This window comes from Sardina pilchardus, chromosome 4 (genome assembly GCF_963854185.1).
Source record: "Sardina pilchardus chromosome 4, fSarPil1.1, whole genome shotgun sequence".
Classification (NCBI taxonomy): Eukaryota; Metazoa; Chordata; class Actinopteri; order Clupeiformes; family Clupeidae; genus Sardina; species Sardina pilchardus.
This window is the reverse complement of record NC_084997.1, coordinates 34,802,089-34,822,088: the sequence shown is the minus strand read 5'-3', so window position 1 is coordinate 34,822,088 and position 20,000 is coordinate 34,802,089. Positions and strand designations below refer to the sequence as shown.

General features: G+C 42.1%; 4 protein-coding genes across 6 annotated transcripts in view; 3 read left to right on the top strand and 1 right to left on the bottom strand.

The window, feature by feature from the left end:
* piga (phosphatidylinositol glycan anchor biosynthesis, class A) overlaps positions 1–4,229 on the bottom strand; it is a 10,860-nt gene extending 6,631 nt beyond the window's left edge. For all 3 annotated transcript variants that reach the window (XR_009938880.1, XM_062535287.1, XM_062535285.1), the window contains exons 1-4: positions 4,135–4,229; positions 3,357–3,699; positions 3,080–3,135; positions 1,398–1,774 (exon numbers count right to left, since the gene is read on the bottom strand). Coding sequence is in view for 2 of the 3 variants with exons in the window: in XM_062535287.1 (XP_062391271.1) it covers positions 1,398–1,774; positions 3,080–3,135; positions 3,357–3,668 (745 nt within the window). In the remaining variant the exon portion in view is untranslated. The remainder of the gene's footprint in view (positions 1–1,397; positions 1,775–3,079; positions 3,136–3,356; positions 3,700–4,134) is intronic.
* A 316-nt stretch (positions 4,230–4,545) lies between these two features.
* On the top strand, positions 4,546–6,061 carry LOC134079111 (E3 ubiquitin-protein ligase TRIM35-like). Its single transcript, XM_062535284.1, has 4 exons — positions 4,546–5,139; positions 5,425–5,520; positions 5,602–5,832; positions 5,918–6,061. The coding sequence occupies exons 1-4, from the start codon at positions 4,747–4,749 to the stop codon at positions 5,942–5,944; spliced, it is 747 nt and encodes a 248-aa protein (XP_062391268.1). The 5' UTR covers positions 4,546–4,746; the 3' UTR covers positions 5,945–6,061.
* A 3,800-nt stretch (positions 6,062–9,861) lies between these two features.
* Positions 9,862–14,739, top strand: LOC134079045 (E3 ubiquitin-protein ligase TRIM35-like). The gene is made up of 7 exons (XM_062535214.1): positions 9,862–10,159; positions 11,615–11,859; positions 12,214–12,300; positions 12,409–12,639; positions 12,910–12,932; positions 13,020–13,138; positions 13,975–14,739. Exons 1-7 carry the CDS (start codon positions 9,862–9,864, stop codon positions 14,511–14,513), a joined length of 1,542 nt encoding a protein of 513 aa, XP_062391198.1. The 3' UTR covers positions 14,514–14,739.
* Positions 14,740–18,528: 3,789 nt separating this feature from the next.
* Positions 18,529–20,000, top strand: part of LOC134079109 (NACHT, LRR and PYD domains-containing protein 3-like) — an 11,984-nt gene continuing 10,512 nt past the window's right edge. Inside the window, exon 1 of the mRNA XM_062535283.1 lies at positions 18,529–18,670. The gene's annotated coding sequence lies outside the window, so the exon portion shown is untranslated. The remainder of the gene's footprint in view (positions 18,671–20,000) is intronic.

Genomic DNA, 20,000 nt, shown 5'->3' with positions numbered 1-20,000 from the left:
TGTGCCTGTGCATGTGTGTGTGTGTGTGTGTGTGTGTGTGTGTGTGTGTGTGCCAGATATTAGGTACCCTTTGGATGCACTTCATTTCTGCACAGAGAGAGTAGAGACCTTTATCAACACAGAGTCATGTCTTCGCTGTTATCATTTTGCTGGCTAGTTGCTGTACTGTATTGTTATTATTATTTTATCATCATTACCTTTATTATTATTACCAATAGCTCACTATCATAAAATTAGCATACTACTGGCTGTTATACTCAAATCTTAGCCTACTATTGGCTATCATACTCGAACATTAGCATGCTATTGGCTATCATACTTGAACATTAGCACCTTGTTATGCTACTGGATATCATGTTCAAAGATTAGCATGTTACTAGATGCCTTGCACAAACTATAGTGGTTATGCTACTGGCTATCATACTCTATGATTAGCATGCTACTGAAATGAGAGCCGCCTGAGAGAACTGGGATGAATTGTGGTGCGTTCTATTTGTATATGCTGACAGCTTGTGACAACTTGAAACTTGTGAAATGATGTAACTTCCTTATTGTAAGTACTAGCCATGAACTGGGGTCCTTTAAATAGGCCAGCTGCAGGTGAGAGCACTGAAATCCTAGGATTTTCTTTTATTGTTTTTACAAAGTGCCATTGATACATTCTCTTCTATATTTGGAAACTAGTTGATTAAAGGTTTCTAATGGTGTCACTTATATGTTTCTAGTATAAAAACTGAGAGAGATTCAGATGTGTGTTTGGAACACAAACGATCAGAAGTGTTTAGTGGGGCGTGCGTGTCGTTGCATAACTCCTATTTTTTCCGACAATGTCTTACATGTTCATGGATCGCGCCACTGGACTGGACAACGCCTAAACTCACTCTGTGCACTTTTACTCAACAGCACCACCTAGAGGACTATGAAGTGGACTGCCTGGGCTAGAGTTTGCAGCCTTGCCCTCCTCTGGCAGGTCATTCCTCAAAACAAAGGGCTGCTCTTATAATTTAAATCATAAGGTTCTAACTGAGCAGTTAAGAGATATTCAAAGTATTTGTTATGCACTATAATAAATCCAATTTAACATCTTCAAATCCATGTTAAAAGTGACAATTCTCACACATGAGCACAAACACAGTTTCAAAGAAACAGTCCAGCCAAAACTCACATATGCAATGCATTATAAAAACACTGTTACACACACACACACGTGCATGTGCTCATGGCTCGTACCCTTCCTGTAGACAACACGCGCACGCACGCACGCACGCACGCACGCACGCAGACACACACACACACACACGCACGCACGCACGGCTCGTACCCTTCCTGTAGACCAGACAGTGTGCACACACACACACACACACACACACACACACACACACACACACAGCTCGTACCCTTCCTGTAGACCAGTCGGCTGACCACCACCACGGTGATGCGGTCGCCGTGGCGGCGGGCGGGCTCGGGGGTGAACTGCTCGGGGTCGACGGCGTTGGGGATGACGGAGACGCGCTCGGGCGGCAGGGCGGCGCGCAGCACCGTGTTCTCCTTGCTGGTGTAGGACACGCACACCACGTGGCTCGTGTCGCACAGCGTCACCGTCAGCAGCTTGTTGGTCAGCACCGAGCTGACGTCGGCGAAGCCGAAGAGCGAGTGGTCGGTGAACACCGTGTTCAGGCCCATCGTCTTGGCGTGGAAGAGCGCGTCGTGCGCCAGCGCCGAGAACGAGCTGTGAGCGTGCACCACCGTCACGCGCTCTCGCACAAACACACACCTGGGGAACACACACACACACACACACACACATAATGTTAGATAGGACATACACACAGTGCGCCAGCGCCGAGAACGAGCTGTGAGCGTGCACCACAGTCACGCGCTCTCGCACAAACACACACCTGAGGGACACAAACACACACCTGAGGGAACACACACACACATACACACACACACATAATGTTAGATAGGACATACACAGTGTGCCAGCGCCGAGAATGAGCTGTGAGCGTGCACCACAGTCACGCGCTCTCGCACAAACACACACCTGAGGGACGCGAACACACACACACACACACACACACACACACACATCATGTTAGATAGGACATACACACAGTGCGCCAGCGCTGAGAACGAGCTGTGAGCGTGCACCACCGTCACCGACACCTGAGGGACACACACACACACACACACACACACACACACACACACACACACACACACACACACACACACACACACACATCGTGTTAGATAGGACATACACACAGTGTGCCAGCGCTGAGAACGAGCTGTGAGCGTGCACCACCGTCACGCGCTCTCGCACAAACACACACCTGAGGGACACGAACACACACACACACACACACACACACACACATAATGTTAGATAGGACATACACACAGTGTTCCAGGGCATATACACACACATGTACACATGTAGTGTGTAGCACCCACTACTTTGCAAAATGAAAACATCTGCTGCTTTTCTTGCACTGAAAAATTTAATGACAAATTACCAGAGACATCATATAGCTGAATGGTTTGGATATCACTAAAGAGCTAAACACACCCACTGACTTCAAAACTAGCATTAATGATGCGTCATTGCGTTGCAGAAGTCTTGTCCAGTGCTTGCCCTCAGACTTCAAAACTAGCATTAATGATGCGTCATTGCGTTGCAGAAGTCTTGTCCAGTGCTTGCCCTCAGACTTCGAGGAGAAGCGACTGTTTTCAACAGCAGCTCATGTGATGAACTGAAGGAAAACTCACTCACACACCCTGCATCAGATGGGCAATGCTGACCAAACGACAGACATTTTTGCCATGCCAACATCTACCAGTGTTGAAATGTCTTGTTTCAAGTTACAGTTAGATGTGTATGGTAATAATGCAGTTATTGAAAGTTGTTGAGACCATGGTTCTTTTCTATCATAATTGGTAGCCTGCCACAGTCTATCCTCTGCACTGTCATGGCATTATGCAAAATGCCAAGTCATCCACGCGATAGGCAATTTCCATTCTGTTGGCTTGGCTACTGTCACGTGTGATCAAGAGAATGAGGTGCCACTCAACTCACCTGAGAAGAGGAAGACTGTGGAAGACGGTGGTTGCTGTAGACTGGTTATACATCACCTGTAAGAGAGTACAAAGAACACACACACACACACACACACACACACAATATTACTGAGATGCCAGTGATTTCATCAGGATATAAGGGTGTGTGCGCACATATACAGAGACAGAGACAGAGACAGAGAGATCGAGAGAGAGACAGACAGACAGAGAGAGAAAGAGAGAGAGACAGACAGACAGACAGACAGACAGACAGACAGACAGACAGTCACACAGACCTGCAGAGGTAAGTAGTACACTTTCAGCCCGTTGGTCAGGTAGCGGATCCCTCGCCGGTCGCCGTAGGCGTGCGTTGCTATAACGACCTTGTGTCCCTTCTCCAGCAAGCACTGCGAGAGCTGGTAGATGTGACTCTCCACGCCGCCCATGTTCGGGTAGAAGAAGTCCGAGACCATACAGATGCTGTGTCTCACCAGCTCCGCGCGGCCACCAACCGTGGGAGTGCGCGTGGAATCGGCGTCTGCCTTGTGAGGATGCGTCCGCGCAGAGCGAGTGTGTGCTCGAGAGCTCGCCGTTCTCCGCTGCCCCATTCTAACAACCTTCTAGACACGTTTAGATCACCTGTGGGTTAAACAGGGATACAAGCCTTAACCCAATGAGCACTGTATGTACTGATAAAAAAAAATAAGCCATACCACAGGCTACCATCTATCAGTTCCTGGTGGCATTCAATCTTTTGACAGGTACACCATATTTAGGCTAGATTGTCCCTCCAAATGTCAGATTAACACAACTATAACATTTACATCATTGGAGTTACATAATTAAAAAACATTAAAAAAAAACATAATTTCTCATGTAACGTAGGTTAAATCAACAGTATGATTACAACTCAGCAATGCAATGTAAGTTAGCTCAAGCTAGCTTGCTAACATTGACATGAACAGAAGACATTCGACTTCTGCACAGCCTCATGGTTAACTCGCACGTAGCTCTTGATTGGTGTTTGGACATAATTTCGGAAAAGCAAACGTCATGGTATAGGTATTCACTCACAGTATTCCGTTCATTTCTATCTGATTTAACAGGACATCCAGGCAGAAGTGAATAAATTGTTACTTCCGTATACAATCTACCGGTCTTCTTCTTTGCCATTGCATTATGGCGAGGAATCCTTTCTCGCCACCTTGTGGTATGGAGTGATCATAGTAAAATCGATTAAATGATTAATACATCGATCAAATTAAAATATAAACCTCTGTTTTGGCCTCTGTATGGTCTAGCACTGAGCATGCAACACAGATGCACAAAACAGCAGACCCAGACAGTAATCTCTCTCATGTGCAGCTGTGTAAACAAACAGTAACATTATACCCACCAAAAGAGCCATACCATTTAGTCCCTCCCCCAGACAGGCAGAGTGATAGATAGAATTTTAGGCTACTTTATTAAACCCAGATAACCAAAGGTGGATTTTGCTGTGAAACAGCAACACCAATAGAAAGGATTATATTTATGTAATATTATATGAATATGTAGGCCTAGACCTATAACAGGTTATTATAACATTCAGAGTTTTTCCTGAAAGTGAAAGCAAATTTATTGTTAGGCTTCTTTTTTTTAACTGAAAAACATTTTTTTAACTGAAAAACATTTCCTTGAGAGAAAATGGCTTCAAAATTAGAAGAGGATTACTCCTGTCCTGTGTGCTTTGAAATCTTCAAGGATCCTGTACTCCTCTCATGTAGTCATACGGTGTGTAAAGTCTGCCTGCAGCAGTTCTGGGAAAGCAAAGGATTCAGAGAATGTCCAATCTGCAGGACGAGGTTATCCAGTGACAGCCCACCTCGTAATTTGGTGTTGAAGAACCTGTGTGAGACGTTCTTACAGCAGAAAAGCCAGAGATCTTCAGAGTTTGAGGTGTTCTGCAGTCTGCACAGTGAGAAACTCCAGCTCTTCTGTCTGGAAGATAAACAGCCTGTGTGTCTGGTGTGCCGAGACTCAAAAATACACAAAACCCACAACTTTAGCCCCATCAGTGAGGCTGTAATTGACTACAAGGTAAGTTTCTTTTTTGGTGAGAAGGAATACATTGTTATGCACCCGTCACGACTTAGTATGCACACAGTAACCGAGTGCTGTATTCAACCCTTCAACCCAATCTTACAACAGCAGATGGTGCCACATATCTTATCTTATTTGCACACAGATTCAGGCTGTTTTCCCACACAGCAGGCACACACACACACACACACACACACACACACACACACACACACTCACACTCACACACGTGTGTGTGTGTGTGTGTCCAGGCTAAAATACGTTTTTTTTGTGTCTCTGCAGGAAGACCTATGGCTTAAATTGCAGTCCTTAAAGAAGACCCTTGAGAGGTCTGAGGAAGCCCTGGTCACCTATGACCAAATAAATAAACACATTAAGGTATATTTCACTAATCATGTTTACAAATGCACTTATATTGCTGGCTGCACATTGAAATGCATTTACAATATGTTTTATCAGAGTCAGGCCCAGAACACAGAGACGGAAATCAAGAAGGAGTTTGAGAAGCTTCACCAGTTTCTACAAGATGAAGAGGCAACCAGAATAGCTGCACTGAGGGAGGAAGAGGAGCAGAGGAGTCAGATGATGAAGGAGAAGATTGAGAAGATGAGCAGAGAGATCTCATCTCTTTCAGAAACAATAAGAACCTTAGAAGATGAGATGGGAGTTGATGACATTGCATTCCTGCAGGTAAGAACTGTACCTTGTATTAATTTATGGTACTGTTTAGGTAGCTGAGAGAAGTTGATAATACATTGTCTTCAATATTTCACAGAACTACAAGAGCACAGTGGAAAGGTGAGTGATCTGCCTCCTGTCTCTCTCTCTTCTCTGTGGTTGTGAACCCAAACCCACAGCAGCACTGACTCCTGAATGTTATTCCAGAGCCCAGTGCACACTGCAGGATCCAGAGAGGGTTTCAAGGGCTCTGATCAATGTGGCAAAGCACCTGGGCAACCTGATGTTCAGAGTCTGGGAGAAGATGCAGGAGATTGTTCAGTTCAGTGAGTATTTATTGATAGAAATACAAACTCTCTCTCTCTTTCTCTATCTCTCTCACACACGCACACACACACACACACACACACACACACACACACACACAGTCTCTCTCACACACACACAGCCTTTCTCCTCACAGATTCGAGTGTGTTCCTATATCTCTGTCTGTCCATGTGTCTCTCTGCAGGTCCCGTGACTCTGGATCCAAACACATCCAATCCCTTCCTGACGAGTCACTTGACCAGTGTGCAACGCAGTGCTGAGCTGCTGCAGCTTCCTGATAACCCAGAGAGGTTTGACTGCTATCTCAGTGTGCTGGGCTCGGAGAGCTTCTCCTCAGGGACTCACCGCTGGGACGTAGAGGTTGGCGATAGCACACAGTGGGCTCTGGGTGTCATGGAGGAGTCTACCCAGAGGAAGGGGGACATCGAAGCCAGGAGTGGACAGTGGATTGTGTATCACAATCATGGCAAATATGGCGCAGGCTCCTCACCGAAACCCTTCACTCTCCTCACAGTGCAGCAGAGACCCCAGAGGATCAGAGTGCAGCTGGACTGGGACAGAGGAGAGCTGTCGTTCTCTGACCCTGATACTAACACACACATACACACTCTCACACACACTTTCACTGAGAGAGTGTTTCCATACTTTGGCACTGTGTGTCAAGCCTCTCCTCTGAGGATCTTACCAGTGAATGCATCTGTAACCAGATAGCTGATAGTAGATAACAGCGGACAGATAGATAGATAGATAGATAGATATTGGTCATATTTGAATATTAAATGCTTGATTGATGTACTTAATACAAATATTTTTATATTTTTGTTGTGATAGGATGTGCTCTTCTGTGTTCATGATAATGGCTGTAATAAAACATGTTTTCATGGTAACTGTGTCATCAGTAGACCTATGATTTTGGACCAGGATGTAGGCCATTGTGTAAATGCTTGATTTGTTCAAGGTCTGCCAAGATAATTACATGTGCATTAAATACATGTGCCCAAGAGTGTATTAAATACATATCCATCCCCACCTGTCCACTGCGGTCTTCTGATGAGCGTCTGTTGTCTGAGTGTTAACCAGCCATAAGGTCAAATTCCACATGACCATCAAAGGACGGCTCAGAAAGTGGCAACTTATGTGAGTGTAGCCAGGTGTTAATGCAGGAGAATGTAATGGATTTGACTGTGCCTGAGAGCTCTAGTCAGGAGGCTGCTGTGAAGGCACACTACTGAAGTCTTCTGTCATGAGGGACTGTGAAGGCACACTACTGAAGTCTTCTGTCATCTACTGAAGTCTTCTGTCATGAGCTGATAAATAACTATTTTTATAAAGTATGATTATTGTTTATAAAAATGTTTGTACTTAAAATGGATGATGGTCACTGGGGTATTAGTGTAGCATTTCCACTAATGGGTGGATCTATGCCTGCATAAGATCCTCATGACCAGGAAATATCTTTGCACACTGGCTCCACTCCAAACAGTTCTGACTAATCAGAATGCATCTCCTTCTCTGACCAACAGGTTCGACTAGTGAAACACAGAAGGGGTAGAAATAAACTCACAGAAGGTCTGTATGACATCAGGTGAGTCTCGTCTCCTTTTGATCTTAATTTTTCTGATCATTGTTATACCCTCCTGAGATCCGGCAATTCATTTTTGTCCTCTGTAGGGGACATCAGTCTAAGTCTTACAAATGAAATACTATTCATGCCAACTATTTCAATCCTTTACTCTCAAGAGGACATCCTGGGCTTTCTGGTGATACCACAATTATGTGGGTTGGGTTAACAGACTTCACAAATGTTATTTTCAAAATGGCGGCTATTGAGAGAGGTATTTCTAAGCAGGTAAGAGGGATAACTATATTGTGTGGCGCAGTAATATCCTCACTATTGCACTTTCAGTTTCACTTTGGAGTGAGGATATTACTGCGCAGGGTCTAAGTGCTCCCAATATTATTCCGCCACACAATAGAGTTATCCCTTTTACCTGCTTAGAAATGCACCACGTTTTATTTTGTCTCACCATACTTGGTCGTGTGACTGTATTTTAATAGGGAAAACATGGAGGTGTTTGGTCGCTTCTAATTTCATCTCTGTTTGGATCCTAATGAATGCATTGGGCTAGCTAAGTGCTATCAAAGTTGCGCCGCGCGCCAGAGCCAGTGAGTGCACGCATTGAAACGTGAGAGGTATGTATCAACTTGTCTTAATTAAGCGAACGTAGTTTAATATGAAAAAACGGTGAAGTGCTCCTTTAAGGTACAATACAGCCCCAGAAGCAGTGTGTAAGCTAGAGCTCTAAGGTTTATTAAGAAATAAGTACATCATAGGTGAATTTGCCTCAATGTAAATGACCCAATTTTTAAAAAGGTGTATTTTGGGTAACTGATTACTCCATTTACCTGTAAAGGATTATTTGCCACTCCTAAAAGTGCTTTCACATTTACAGTTTATCCATCAAGCATCCCTTCAGTGTACCTCTGCCATCCTAGGATGCCCTGAACACTAACGTTTCATTCATGTCTTGGGTCTGTGGCACAGGGGTCAGAGGTCAAATTATGAGAGTCCCTATCATGGTGTATGCCAAAGTTCCTTAAGGCGGAGCAAGATACGTCGTCCTAGTTCATGTCTATGGGCGCAAAACGGGAATCACTTCCTCTGCATAAAGGGGGTGTGTCATACGTGTCATTGAGTATTCATGGGTTTCAACATCAGCAGTATAAACAAGAGGGGCACACCTGATATCAAGTCGATTTTCTCCAGACTAGAATGCTCAAAAATGCAAAAAATGTACCTGAAGTGGTCAGAAGGGGTTGAAGGTCATGAAACCGTGCCAAAAATTCACATTCCTAACTCTAGAGAGCGAAGATCTTAGCATATACATGAAATTCTGATCTATGTCCATAGACTTCAATGGAACAGTTGCTGCCTCTGCTCTGCATAAAGGGGGATATTGACCCCCCCTCTTGCGATTCGGGTTCCAGGAAGTGGCTTCTCATGAAGTATCTTGCTCCGCCCTTAATGATCTTTGTGTATACTCTCTGATGCCCTCACAGCAAGCCATTGCACTTCTTCAACACATGTTTATTAAAGGGAGTGTAGTAACCCCTCCTACTCTAAAACCTAGCTACAGTGTGTCATGTATGCAGACTGGCTGCAACACCAATGAGCCAGGCTCATTATTATGGCCATCTGAATGCTTATTCAGCCATTATGGCAACACTTCATTATAGTAGCCATCTCTGAAAGCTATGTTAAAAACACTTGAGGGGGAGCAAAGCCTTTCTTAGCCACCTATTTGCCTGATATCTCACATACCCTAACACTCCATTGACTTTAATGCAATTCTATTACTACACATTCATAATTCCCGGTTAGGACATTCGGATAGTCCCGATGTCCACTGCAGAGGACATCTGATAAAACAGCAATGAAGAACATTTTTTGGATTTTTTTTTTGCTGCAACATGTTTCTTTAGACCAAAATACATAAACCATCTAAAAAAAAATCTCAAAATTACAACTTCTTTTTTTCCGGGTCTCATGAATATACCCTTTTGTATAACAAAGTAAAAGATACAATGTTTGGTATATGATCCACCTTGCATGTTGAGCAGAAAGTCATTTTAGCATGTACATGCGAGCACTATGCCACAGATCACAAAGGTGATTCCTATTCATTCTTTTCAGCCTTTATTCCATGAGTTGACATGGCGGACTCCACCATGAACTCAGTCCACATGCTGAGGAGCACCATGGAGAACCTCAGCTCTGCCGACTTCAAGAAGTTCAAGCACCATTTGAAGGACAAGGGCCAGATTTCATGGTCAAAACTTGAGAATGCTGACCGTGATGATATGGTAGATTTAATAGTGGAAACGTACACAAAGGAGCATTGCTGTCAGACAGTGCATACAATTCTGAAAAAGATGAACCTGAACCAGAATGCTCAAAACTTGGAGAGGGAACTAACAAGAGAGAACTCTGACATGGACACATTCAGCGCAGGTTGGAATCCATGATTCTGCGGAACTGCAAAACATTATCATAACACAACAAAGACTTCCTTCTTTTTCCCCATTCTACTCTACGCATAAGGCCAGTTTACCATACATGGATTAATGCAGAGTCCCTAAAGGGAAGTGCAGATTCAAAAAGTTTTTATCAATGGAGATTTTCACTCCATTTTCTTTCCATATGATAAATGGGTTCCCTTTGATATTAGAGTGAGATATCTTGGTATGTTTGAAAAAAAAATGTTGGTAACACTTTTTAATAAGGGTACATGAATTCTCATGAACTAATGCATGGATTAATGCATGAATTACGCATTAGTTAATCCATTAAAATATCATGAATCATTATGACTTAACATGAATTCACTGATTGTCATTAATGAATTAATACATAAATAACTCATCATCTTAAGCATTAAGTACGGTTGGCACATCATCATTAATCATGATTAATTAAGCATGATCATGATGACTTTTTGCCATTAATTAAGCATGATCATGATGACTTTTTGTCAGACAAAATCATGGAGAAAAAAGAAAAGTAATTACACATGAATTCATGTTAACTAAATGTCATGAATTATCATGAGTTAATTCATTAACTAATGCATTAATTATACATGAAAACTCATTAACTCATCATGAACTAATTAAGACCATTTTCAGAGAATATTGAAGAATCCACATCGTTCAAATATAGGCATGTCCTCATTAGCTAAGCATTATCTTTTCATTAGTTAATCATGTCTGTGGCCCCTCAGATAAAGTGATGAACAGGTGGTGCTTTAAATGCATGAAGTTTGAAGTCATGCATAAATGGTCAATTTACATTAATTAATGATGAATTACTCATGAGTTCATCATGTTTGTGGCCCCTCACCTAAAGTGGTAAATGGACCCTTCTTTATCACTGATGAAAGAAGTGGATTCTTCGATATTCTCTGAAAATGGTCTTAATTAGTTCATGATGAGTTAATGTATAGTTTACTTACCCCTTGGAGCACATTTCAAAAACCTAGAAATCACCATGATCATGTGTAATTGATCATTATTCATAATGATTTACCCACTGTACCTAATGCTCAAGATGAATTTGTTGTCCATACCTGATGTCATTAATGACATACTATTAATTCATGTTTATTAATGAGACTTTCATGTATAATTAATGCATGAGTTAATGAATTAACTCATGATAATTCATAACATTTAGTTAACATGAATTCATGTGTAATTACTTTTCTTTTTTCTCCATGACGGTGATGTCCAAAATTTTGTCTGACAAAAAGTCATCATGATTATGCTTAATTAATCATGATTCATGATGATGTGCCAACCGTACTTAATGCTTAAGATGATGAGTTATTTATGTATTAATTCATTAATGACAATCAGTGAATTCATGTTAAGTCATAATGATTCATGATATATTAATGGATTAACTAATGCGTAATTCATGCATTAATTCATGCATTAGTTCATGAGAATTCATGTACCCTTATTATAAAGTGTTATTATTTCCACATATATCTTCCAGAGGAGAGACATCATACACACCTGTTCTGTAGTCTGCACAAGAGGAAACTCGAGCTCTTCTGTCAAGAGGATCAACAGCTTGTGTGTCTTGAGTGTCGAGACTTACACTTGGGTCACAAGTTCAGTCCCATTAGTGAAGTAGCCACTGATGTCAAGGTAGGCTCTTTGGCCAAGCACTGGTGCTATAGTCACCTCCAGCATACACTGTAGACTAACTTGTATTCACCATCACTTCACATTTTTGAAATACTGCCAGTGCAGTTTAACCCCCTTTCACTACGGGGGCAATAACAGAAATGTGTTCATATGTGTGTCTAGAATCGTCTAGGAGCATAAGCACATTCACATATAGTATACTCACACACATGTCCACTCACAGTGCAGACTCTTATAAGGCATATATATATAGAGAGAGACACACACACACACACACACACACACACACACACACACACACACACACACACACACACACACACACACCATATAACACTAATTCGATCCATTCAGGAGGATCTCAGGGTCAAGCTGAAGGAGAAGCTGCGGGCCTCTGAGAAGGCTAAAGGCCAGTGTTATGAAACAGCTGCTTATATCAAGGTGAGTGGGATGTAGTGTGATGCAAACTACAGCAACATAGCTCTCAATTTCAATAGAATGCTAAATCATTACATATTTGTTGAGATCTCTTATGTTGATGGTATCCAGACTCAAACCAAAGACACAGAAAGGCAGATCAAGGAGAAGTTTGAGAAGCTTCACCAGTTTCTACAAGATGAAGAGGCAGCCAGGATAGCTGCACTGAGGGAGGAAGAGGAGCAGAAGATTCAGATGATGAAGGAGAAGATTGAGAAGATGAGCAGAGAGATCTCATCTCTTTCAGACACAATCAGAGCCATAGAAGAGGAGATGGGAGCTGATGACATCACATTCCTGCAGGTAGGAACCATCCAGTAAAAATGTTTTTTTTTGTTGATTTCCATAGAGAGAATATAAAACTTTCATATTGGATACATTTGTAGAAGTACTAGTATTTATTTATCTATTTATTTGTTCATTTGTTTGTGTGTGTGTTTGGGATTAACTCTGGCACACACCTGGGCGGGGTTATATAGAGGGTTTAACAATTTTAGGTCATTTACTTAACTTACTGTTAATGCAGAAATAATTGACATTTTTTCATACATCTTCACTGTTGATATTTTACAGAACTACAAGAGCACAGTGGAAAGGTGAGTGATCTGCCTCCTGTCTCTCTCTCTTCTCTGTGGTTCTGAACCCAAACCCACAGCAGCACTGACTCCTGAATGTTATTCCAGAGCCCAGTGCACACTGCAGGATCCAGAGAGGGTTTCAGGAGCTCTGATCAATGTGGCAAAGCACCTGGGCAACCTGAAGTTCAGAGTCTGGGAGAAGTTGCAGGAGATTGTTCAATACGGTGAGTAGCCTGATATTTTGAATAAATAAACAATCAAAGGCAATGTTAGGAGAGAGAACAGGATAAGCCAGAAGAGCACTATGAAGTGAGTAGTGGGTTGGCACAGTTTATCATACGGCTCATCAGAATGCTGCCGAGTGTTCCATGAATGGGCCTTACCAACATCCGGAGGTCTGTTAAATCCATATAATGACTGCTGCTAAATATATCATGGCTTCTGTGGGTTTCATGTCCTTCATATCATTCTGCGAGTAGCTGGTTCATTTATTGCGATGGAACTTCATTAAAAGTGAAAGGTATCAATGAATATAGGTTGCCATGCAATATCTGAAACTATGCTGGAGTTGACCTTGAATTAAGTTAGTAATCTAGGCTGGGTGAACCCTGCCTGAACTTCCGGCGAATTTGGATTTTGCCCGGCAGCTCAGGCTGGAAACCTGCACATCTATCTCCTCTGTTCCCTGCCAGCACCTTTGGCTCCAATCAGAAACTAGCTTATAGATGCACGGGATCGTTGGTCTGATTGAGTCTTTTGAACAATGCCTATTGATCACGCCACTTGTGCGGTAGAAACAAAGTGCAGCCTCCCCATACTAATATTCAATCTTAAAAGATTGAGCTTAGTCTGGTGATAGTCAGACTATTAGTTCAGATTGCTAGTTCACAGTTTGTGGAGCCAGCTGAAGTCAGGAAAGCCTATACATCTGTCACTTATTACTCCTTCTGTGTGTGTGTGTGTGTGTGTGTGTGTGTGTGTGTGTGTGTGTGTGTGTGTGTGTGTGTGTGTTCAAGAAAGCCATGCATGTGTCCCTTACTTATGCTCTCTTTCTGTGCAGTTCCTGTGATTCTGGATCCCAACACTGCATACCCAAAACTCATCCTGTCTGAGGATCTGACCAGTGTAAGACTCAATAAAGAGATACAGCAAGAGCTTCCTGATAACCCAGAGAGATTTGATAAGTGGGCCAGTGTCCTGGGCTCTGAAGGCATTAACTCAGGGACTCACTGCTGGGATGTGGATCTTGGACAGAACAGAAGCTGGGCTCTGGGTGTGGCAACAGAGTCGTTCCTGAGGAAGGGAGACTACTTGACCAGGAGTGGACACTGGTGCATGTGTTACGGCTATAAGCAGTATGCAGCACGTGCTCCACCTCTCCCCCTCAGCAGCCTCACAGTGCAGCAGAAACCCCAGAGGATCAGAGTGCAGCTGGACTGGGACAGAGGAGAGCTGTCCTTCTCTGACCCTGATAATAACACACACCTGCACACTCTAAAGGCCAGGTTCATGGAGAAAGTGTTCCCCTTCTTCTCCACCACCCATAACCTCAGGATGTTACCGGTGAAGACAGCAGCATCAGCAGAGCAGCTCAGTTAGAGTTAATGCACACCTGCTGCAGGTCTGTGGGGTGTGTGTGTGTGTGTGTGTGTGTGTGTGTGTGTGAGGTGTGTAATGTATTGGGATTGATGTTGACATATGTTATGTTTTGTAGCCATATGTTCATTTGGTGAGTCTTTGATGGGGGGGTTCTCGCGAAGCGAGACTATAGGAGCAACGAGATGTTCACTTTTGGTTTTGAATGTGGGAACTCAGATGATGTGTAGACCTAGGCTGTGTATGTAACATGTTACCAAGTTCCAAGTAAAGAGCTCGCCTATTACCAAGACTTTTTCGTCTCTTTGTCGGATCTTACAAGGTGTGTGTGTGTGTGTGGGACTAAGCATGAGTTTGTCACTATATTGTTATGCTTAAATGAAATGCATGCCATGTTTGTAAATAAAAACAGATGCTCCAGTAAATATCTCAAACTCATATCAGGCCACTGAACTACGCCGGAGTCAGTGATGTGCATGATTTGTTGAGCCACATTGCGATACCAACACACTCTCACACACAGCCTCACTCAGGGAGTGCTTCCTAATTTCACAATAACTGCAGCTGTCGTGTGTCTGAGGATTTAACCAATGTGACGGGTTGGCATATCAGTTTACTGGTCATTTAAAGCAAACAGAAGGACACATTGGTGAAGTGCTCTCAGTCTATAAAAGGGGCAAGACTGCTGTGAACCCTGCATGGGCAAACCCACAATGGGCCTATGTACATCTACATTTAGCAAACACTGTTGTTCAAAGTGAAGTCCATGTGTCAATTATATTAGGGATTACATTGTCCCCGGAGCAATTTAGGGCTTAGTGCTGAAAGGCACAACGGCACAAGCTGGGAATTGAACCCACACCTATCTGGCTACTGTACACTGGCTGAACTCCTTAAATACTACACACACACACACACACACACACACACACACAGAATGCGAAATACAGGGGGGTTTGGGGGGGGTCCGACCCCCCTGATTAACCCTTGAGACCCCATGAAAACCTCAAAAGCAAAAATTTGGGGGGGTCTCAAGTTTTGTAAAAATAAATGAAAAAATAAAATAGTATATTATTGTCACTAATGGTCACTAAAATGTTTTCTAAGCTCACAATGTCAATATTCAGAATTCAACATTATGTTTTTGCCAAAAGGACAGTCTCGTACCGGTATGTAAATTAGCCATGCGCACGCCAAACAGAGAATATAACAAACTTGATATTGAGAAGCGTTAAAAATGGCTAGCAAACGAAAGCTACAGAATGCATCACAAGCACACTTTGAGTTTGTCACATCCAAAAAGGTGGCACTGAGAGACGCATGGTTATGGAGCAGCCTAGCCTGCCTTGGCGTGTGTGTGTGTGTATATGAGTGAGTGAGAGAGCGTGCACCCGCTGTGGTGCCTTGTGGCTTGTTGTAGGCCTTCTGTAGCATTCATCGTGGTGTCTTTTTCCACCTTGAGTGTCTATTTGCTCAATGATGTATCTTTTGGATCGTATTCACTAGATGGATGGTTAAATAATGTCACACGATTGTATATCGATATATGACATTCATTCAGACGTTTGCTATTGTAAATGTGTCAGATTGGTAGCTAATTGTTGTTGCGTCTGCAGTAGGCTAATAAATAACTTTGCATTGGCTACTACATGTCGAGAAAATTTAGAAGTATTGCGCAACAATTCGGAGATGGGGACCCCCCCCCCCCCCCCCCGAATTTTGATGGTGGGTATTTTGCACATTGCACACACACACACACACAGACACACACACACACACACACACTGTTAATTAAATATTATGACTAACTCCTGCCTCACCTGTGTGTGTGAACTCCACTGAACCAAATGAGTAAGTCCACAGGAGTGCCAGTGTTTATATACAAACAGAGAGAAACATTTTCCTTGTATGAGATCAGTGTGTGAGTATCAGTCAAGATACATGATGGGTGCGAGTTTGTCAAAAATACTTTCCTCTCACTCCGGTGTATTACACTTCTCCGGTGATACGGGAAGTTGGGGACAAGCTGTAACAAGACGGGGAAGCCCAGTTTGGTCTACAGACTGTAGTGATCCATGTGTTCTTGTTTTGATACTTTAATATAATGTGAAATGGATGTAGATGTGAAATGAAATGTGTTGTTGTGCAGAGGATGATCATTAGACCTGTTCAAAAGAATCCTTTTTTTGTTATTTTAAAGCCAATTGCTGTGATTCCCATTCTCCAAGCTATGTGAAGGCCAGATATAATACATATTTTTGACCATGGGAATGCCTGCCTCATGAGCCATGAAGTTTTGATGTTGATTTTTGTGAAAAACGCTGGAAATTTGGGATGTTGGTGTTCTATTTCACCTTATAACTTCACTAGAATTAACCTTAGAGCATTACTTGTGGTACCACGTGATAGCTGATCAAATTTCCTTTAATATGATAACCAATACATTAGCAATCTAGACTATATGGCTGTCTTAGAAACGAAAATATGTGCATTTTAGAGAATTTCAGAGGTGTCAGGTCAGACAAAATACCATAGAATTTATCCTTTTTTGATCCCGTGAGGGATCCATTGTACATCAGACATGTTTATTGATTCAACAAAATATAGAAGCAAATGGAAGTTTGAAAGAAAATATATTTTATAACATTGGAACATTGCAAATTCAGTCAGTTGGAACACAATATCAGGGTTACTATGAACATTCAACTAGATAGATAAATAGAGATACTTTATTAATTCCGAATTAAGGAAATTAAGGACTAATTAACTACTTACACGACATTATACGTTACATAATCACTTATTCAATGTGGCTTTCTTGAAGCTGTCAAATGTCCTCCTATGATACTCCACAACCTGAAGGAGGCAACTTCTCTGTTGTGGATCTATCTGAGTGGCAAAGTCAGACTTGAGTTTAACACCTCATTCAGCTACATCGTTAGTCACCTTTTCAGACCTCACAAACTTCTCAGCCACTTTGTACCCATCATGTTCTTTCCCCTTGGGGATCAATAAAGTATCTATCTATCTATCTATCTATCTATCTATCTATCTATCTATCTATCTATCTGTTTCCACTGGTTGAGTTATCCAGTCAATTTCAATCTCAAGAGCATCAAACAGGAAGTATGATTCTGGCCCTACCAAATCTAAGTGTTGTAGATGTATCAATGCTTGGAAACACTGGTATACCCTCTCTGAAGCTTTCAGGTTTTTCTGTTTCTGAGAGTTTCACAGCAATCTCCTCTTTCACAGATTTAGTCATGCTGGTGTGTGAGGCACATTAGACAGCCTACAATATTACACAACATTTTCTGCTCTTTTTTTCATAGACATACCAATTCTGTATTTTTGTTATTGAATTGTGCTTGATATTTATCTTGACTAGGTCAGAATACATTAGTTACACAAGCGACACATTCAAGGGTTTTTGCTGCATTTTGCCAGACTGATTGTGAAAGATAATGGATTAGTCCCTAGATGTACAGCATGGATTAGTCCCTAGATGTACAGTATGGATTAGTCCCTAGATGTACAGTATGGATTAGCCCCTAGATGTACAGTATGGATTAGTCCCTAGATGTACAGTATGGATTAGTCCCTAGATGTACAGTATGTTGTCACCTCATGATCCCACCATGTCCTTTCGTTCCTTTCCACATCAAAGATCACCTGGTTATCGTTATCAGCAAACACCTGATCAGAGCCATGGTCCAGAAAAAATATTTGAAAACAGAATAACAAAGCTACACACACACACACACACGCACACACACACACACACACACACACACACACACACACACACACACACACACACACACACACACACCACATTAACATTAAGATTCCGATGCATATGCACAAATACTTAAACCCGAGTCGAATTTGTGATCAGTTTTATTAGCAGTGATGCAATATTGCTTTAAATAAGAGAGAGATGTTCAGGGAGGAGTTTAGTGTTGATGACCGATCCGATAACCGATGTTATCTGAACCAGTCCAGCCAGATCTGACTAGTTTGTGTCTGAGCTGCAAGGAAATGGATTCAACAACAAGGAATATTCCATCTAATCCAGCAGGAATAATAGACTAACCGAACGTGACAGTACCACAAAACCTTGTGATACTGGGTCGGAGGAGCTGGTAGGGGAACAGTTGGTAAGTGTTCTAAACAGTCTTCTGCAATAAACTTGAGGTTCGCTAAATGTTGTTGGAGCTTTGATTTATGTGTAGGGACCCTGAGCAAGCTACTGACGAGGTTTGATGCTGTTTTGAACAAGGGTTCTGGTTTTAAAAAAATGCTATTTAGGAAGTGTAGGAAGCTAATCCACTGTTTGCCATTTGGGGCTGTAGAGTATACTGGGGCAAGCTCAGTAGTGGTTGATAAACGGAAAATACTGTCTCTACGGCCTATTTGATGTGTCTTAATTGAATTTTTGCTAGAGTGATACAGTAGACATCTGGAAGAAGCTTCAGGTTGGGATGAAGATGGGGTCCAAGTTTCTTTTGGTTTTAACAAATAGTTTGGAAATGTATATAAACGCTCGTTTTCCTATAGACAGCACTGTATAGCAGTCAGACACAAATATGTTGTTTCATGACACTCACTCTTGTTATTGCTTTGATGTGATCTTTAGATGTGATCTTTATATGCATGAACACAACGCAGCTCTATATGCAAATGTAAGGGGTCTTTCCACTACATGCACACAGATGTGCATGTACACACACACACACACACACACACACACACACACAGACATACACATACACACACACACACACACACACACACACACACACACACACACACACATACGTATGCACACATACGTATGCACATATATGCCGAAACACACACACAAACACACACACACACACACACACACACCCAAACACAAGCACACACACATTCCCAAACACACCCACACACACAAACATGCATGCCCAAACACACCCTTCAGCGTACCTTGAAATATATCCTGCACACACACACACACACACACACACACACACACACACGCACACACGCACACACACATATGCATGCCCAAACACACTCTTGCAAGTTTAGTGCCACCGGATCGGCACTTCCGGCCGATTTGCCAATCCCATAACCCAACTTTAAAGGAATAGACCTCCATAAAATCCAAATATGTTTGTTGTATTTTCATGTTAAAATGTATGGTAACACTTTATATTAAGACACACATATTCACCATTAATTAGCTGCTTACTAACATGTGTATTAGTAGCATACTAGCCATTTGTTAGTCATTATAAGTTACTAATTAATACCTTATTCTGCAAGACCTTAATCTACCCTTACTAGACCCTTAATTAAGAATTTCCCATGTAAGCTCCTAATTACCCCTTATTCATAGTTATTAAATAAATTGTTGCATATGAATTATGACCTAAATATGCATGGCTCAGTATGGGGCTTGTAAGGTGGTAGTACCACAAGAACAGTTATTCACCCATAATA